Source organism: Etheostoma spectabile, unplaced genomic scaffold, assembly GCF_008692095.1.
Source record: "Etheostoma spectabile isolate EspeVRDwgs_2016 unplaced genomic scaffold, UIUC_Espe_1.0 scaffold172, whole genome shotgun sequence".
NCBI lineage: Eukaryota > Metazoa > Chordata > Actinopteri > Perciformes > Percidae > Etheostoma > Etheostoma spectabile.
Genome location: NW_022605573.1, coordinates 361229 through 366197, shown reverse-complemented (window position 1 = coordinate 366197; position 4969 = coordinate 361229). Strand labels below are relative to the sequence as shown.

At 43.9% G+C, this 4969-nt stretch overlaps 1 protein-coding gene and 1 long non-coding RNA gene across 2 annotated transcripts in view; one reads left to right on the top strand and one right to left on the bottom strand.

The window, feature by feature from the left end:
* The window catches only part of si:cabz01090165.1 (leucine-rich repeat and fibronectin type III domain-containing protein 1-like protein), a 428959-nt gene that overhangs the window by 388292 nt on the left and 35698 nt on the right, over positions 1–4969 (top strand). Inside the window, exon 8 of the mRNA XM_032510641.1 lies at positions 559–725. Within this exon, the coding sequence (XP_032366532.1) occupies positions 559–725 (167 nt within the window). The remainder of the gene's footprint in view (positions 1–558; positions 726–4969) is intronic.
* Positions 4283–4969, bottom strand: part of LOC116685727 (uncharacterized) — a 21170-nt gene continuing 20483 nt past the window's right edge. Inside the window, exon 3 of the long non-coding RNA XR_004331033.1 lies at positions 4283–4357. This is a non-coding gene — a long non-coding RNA (uncharacterized LOC116685727). The remainder of the gene's footprint in view (positions 4358–4969) is intronic.

Below are 4969 nucleotides of genomic sequence, written 5' to 3'. Positions count from 1 at the left end.
TGTGTGTTGTAGCAGTGTTTTGCCATTAAGAACAAGCTAGCATGCTAGCGCTTGCATGCCACGGTTAGCCACCTCGTCTCATCTAGTGACGTAGAAAGCCGTGCAGATTTTGAACATCTCACCCGTAGACTGAAGGCAGAGGAAAATCAGAAACCGGATCAGAGGACATTCAGAAACCAGATCTCACTCAAAACACCATGGATATTTCTTTTCTAAGTTTGTACGCGTGTGGAAGCACTAGAGACACAAAATAACACCCCAAATCCCAGAAAAAGTGTGTTTCATCTAACACATAAAATCTCTGTCATTCCTTTGTAATGGTCCGTCTTGTATTTATTTCAATATTCAACATGATGAATAAAAGAACGTAGCCACAGCATTTTCCCAAAAGTATAAATCATCCTTTAGAATAAACCCTCTTTTCCTCTTTTATGTTTCTAAAGTAGGTAATAATGAATGCTGATTTTTGCAATACAAGTGGCAGACGCAACTCTGCACAAACAGTGATCGTTTGTCTTTGATTAAGCTTACAGTCTCTGTCTCTGTCCCCCAACACAGGACTTCCTGGAGACTCTGGAGGACTTGGATCTGAGCTACAACAACCTGGTGAACATCCCCTGGGACACCATCGCCCTGCTGGTCAGCGTCAACACCCTCAGCCTCGACCATAACCTCATCGAGAACGTCCCCGAGGGAATCTTCTCCAACCTGCACAAGCTGGCCAGGTCAGGATCATGTGATCACGTTACAGCAGCAGCCTGCGGGGGTTCAGCAGAACGAGGGGGGGGGGGGGGGGGGGGGAGCATCACTTAAGCTTTTCATGGAATTCCAAAGAGATATGGTGTATTTTGCATTTTCCTGCTCTCTTTTTCACTTTCAAGTTCAACTTCATGCAGCTCTGCATAACTAACATCATTTCCATTCCAATTATGGACAAATTCTTTCAGGCTATTTACATAGCTACGTTTTAGTTAAAAAAGGGATAACTTTACACCTCTCATTCCCCCTGCTCTGGCGTTTCCCCCTCTCATTCCCCTCTTGTCCCCCTGCTCTGGTGTTTCCCGTCATTCCCCTCTCTGGTGTTCCCCTTTCATTCCCATTGCATTCCCCTTGCTCTGTTGTTTCCCTCTCATTCCCCTGCTCTGGTGTCCCCCATTTCATTCCCATTGCATCCCCCTGCTCTGTTGTTTCCCCTCTCATTCCCCCTTCTTGGGTGTTCCCTTCTCATTCCATTGCATTCCCCTGCTCGGTGTTTCTCCTCCTCCCATTGCATTCACCCTGCTCTGGTGTTCCCCTCCATTCCCCCTTCTGGTGGGTCCCCTCTCATTCCCATTGCATTCCCCTGCTCTGGTTGTTCCCCCTTCTCTGGTGTTCCCCCTTCTCATTCCCATTGCATTCCCCCTGCTCTGGTGTTCCCCCTCTCATTCCCCCTGCCCCGTTGTTTACGACCCCCTAAGCTGGAGACATTAGGAAACACACATCTGGTCGGGTTGTTTCAGTCTCCGACACTGAACGTTTTTCTGCCTCGTCGGGTCTTTTTGGTCACGACATCTCGTTCTCTGAGAGTAAAGCTACTAACGTTACAGTGGCAACTAGCAGCCGTGGCCGGAGTATACACACTGCTTACGGTTTATGACCAGTATACCAGAATCTTTGTGAGATATGCGGCCTGGGCGTGTTGTCTTGAACTGAGATTAGTTCTTCTATTGCTGCTAAAAACCTTTGTGTGCACGGAGATCGCTTTTGGTTCAAAAGTCTGTTTCAAAACCAAAACGTAGCAATGTAAATGTAGCCTAAGATTCCTCGGGAAACTCAACGCCTGCTCATGAATGGGTTCGTACAATGTTCTACGAAAATTCATGCACACCGGTTTGTCTGATATCCCATGAATTTATAATCCTGGCCACGTGACGCCGGCCACAGAGCTCCGTGAGCTTAGGGTTGTTTCAGCGACCGTTGGCAGTTGAGTTTAGCTGATAAAAGGTGAGTGTAAGCCAGGTACAGGTCGCCGCTAGACAACCGTCATTTCAGAAGCCGTGGCAGTGGAGATTAGGCAACAAAAAGTGGGCATCATACGGCGATGACAGTTGAGTTAAGGCACCAAAAGGACAAGTTATGTTTTAGGGAAAAGATTGTGGTTTCAGTCCTGTAAAAAAACCTGCATTTCCTGGGTTAATGTCTTTTGTTTTAGCTGGGAAGTGGGCTCTGCTTCCTGGCCTGAAACTGCTGTTTTATGACCTCCCCGTCCACCCCGACCCCCTCCCTACGTGGTCCACAGCACTCGCTTACAGCAGCAGTCCATGTGGAGCATACAGCAGAGAATATGTTTTAAAAAACATACAAAGTACAGCGCTTCACTTTTCATAGCTATATCTACGTATGGTTCATGAGAACAGCTTCTTGGTTTAATCCATATAACTATATGCAGAGATTATCAGTCGCACAACGAGCTTACCGTAGACCGCCCCTACAAGTCCTTCCCCATGAAAAATGACGGCTGCAGTAGCTTTTGGAAAATAGCCACATGGGGCACTGAATTTGATGAATTCACTGTTTATTAGACCAGAAATGAGACGAGAATTAACGCACCCTGCAGCTAGGAGACTACTTCTCCAGGAGGAGCAGCTTCACCTTCAGTTACAATATGTTTTCTTTAAAACACTAAATGCAATATGGTACCTAAATGCACTAAATTACATTAGTTATGATATATAATAACATACACAATGTAAGCAATACAAATCAAAGGGCTTCCCCCTCTTAGACAATTAGTCTGTAGTTTGGGTCTCAGACTAAGATTTATGTCGACAGGTCATTTTTGAATGCATTTTTCACGCTGAATGTTATTTCCTAGAAACTTCCGCGTATATCTCTGGTAAACACAAGATTTATAATTGGGCTTTTGCATGATTCTCTGTGGAGAAACTCAGTTTAACTTAGCGGTAAGTCGACAAAATGAAAGAAAAAAACAAAGAAATATAGATCTTTCTGAAAAGGAAACCAATGAGTTGTTCATATAAGAAACCTTTATTTGCTCCTTTTATATATTTACTTTCTCCTTTTTTATATTTATTTTTTGGTATTTATTATCCGATTACTTGATTGAACAATAGAATAATCAGTAGAATACTCAAATAGTGAAAGGCACTGCCTGGCTGTAGTCTTTTATCAGCTCCTGCATTAGGCCAATGAGATGGGATCAGGGGACAAATGACTTGAACTCGTGTTCTGCGTCCCAATAATCAATGTCCACACATTGTCTGCCTTTCGGTGCTGTGACCCATTTTACCTTCCTTAACGGCCTGCTCGCCGTCGCACAAGTCCATTTCATTTAATTTCTGGTTATCCTTCATTTTTCTTGTCAGACAATTTCAACCATGACAAGACTGACAAGGTGAAAAGCTTTTATGCTTTCCCTGTTTCTCCACACACCTGTGTACCTGAGGCTGATTACCTGTGTGCCTCCCAGGCAATGCTCCACCCAGTGCCCAAACATAAAACTGCAGATTAATTAACATCACCAATGTGGTATATACACAAAACAAAACAATGTGTTGTAATGGCTCCAACACTAGCTTTGGCATTTAGTTTACTAAGCATTCACACGCATTATCTGCAGGAAATGCGTTATCTCTGTTTGCATATTTATTATTGCTCTTTAATGATTAGCCCTGATTCCAAAGTGCTGCCTGCAAACACTGCAGTACAGGAGCACATTTAGGTCTTTCAGTGAAAGTCTGCCCACTGTGTCTTTGGTCTTGTTGTACCAAGACACACTCTCTCCCCAGTTTGGTTGAGTGCATAGGGCGTTGATATAAAATACAGCAAGAGCTGTTTTTATCGCTTGATGGATGTTTATAGCCTCTTTTCGCTCATAGTTCTAGATTTACAGCACACGCTCTCTGCAGTCTCAGCCACTTTCACCAAAACCACGTAGGCAGTTTGTCCTCAAACCAGCGCTCACGAAGCCAGTGCACGCTGCGTGCCCAGGCCCGGCACTGACCGGCAAACTAGCCAGGGAAGAAAGTGGAACCACAAGCAGCTAAAGAGCCAGATATTATATTGTTTTCTCAGAAGTTGGTGGTCTTTCATTCATCAGGCGGTTGTTGATGTGGCGGCGGTTGTGTCGGCTTCTGTCAGTGTCTTTTTTGTGTTTTTATGCCCCGTCGTGGCCAAACATCAGTCACTGCTATAGCTGCAAAGAGGAATCGATTTGTTTGGAGCCTGTTCCTAGCTAGCGAGAAAGTGGACATCAAAGTGACGTACATTATGTAAGACGAGAGATGTAGTTCACTGAGCAGTTTCACACAAAACTAAGTGGCACTATGACAAACCTACGGCTAACTGAGACTTTCTTCTTTTCAATATCTTTTAAATTGACAATCATCATATTTGTAATCCATAGCTGTTTAACTTGCGACACCATTGCTTGTTTCCCCTTTTACACTTCCTGTCTCCGCCTGACATCCGCCCTGTACAACACTTCTACGTGGTTTGGCCATTGAAAGTGTTTTGTAACCAACAAACATTGGTCTGTGTTATTATATGTGGTTGCATGCATGTGTGCAATTTAATTTTCCTGGCACCAAATAACATTTGAACCCCATTAACGGTAATCAATTTCAATTTACGTCCCACTGAACAGCAGTCTTAAAAAGAAAACAGCAGCCAGCTTTTTTTGATAAACAGTCATGCATTTATTAAAAAGACGGTAATGGGTTATTTTTGCCCCGGAGACACAAAACACACCGACCAGCTGGTGGAACTGTGAGTTTGTCTGTGTGCACAGGTGACCATTTTATACACACACACACACACATACACACAAACACACACACAGTACAAAGCTGCAGCCCATGAAATAACATAATTGAGTTTTTGTAAAGTTCAGCACGCTCACTGCTCTCAACATCTATTAACTTCTTGTTAAGTCATCGCTGTTGTCTAATACTTCTGGAGGGATTTGGGG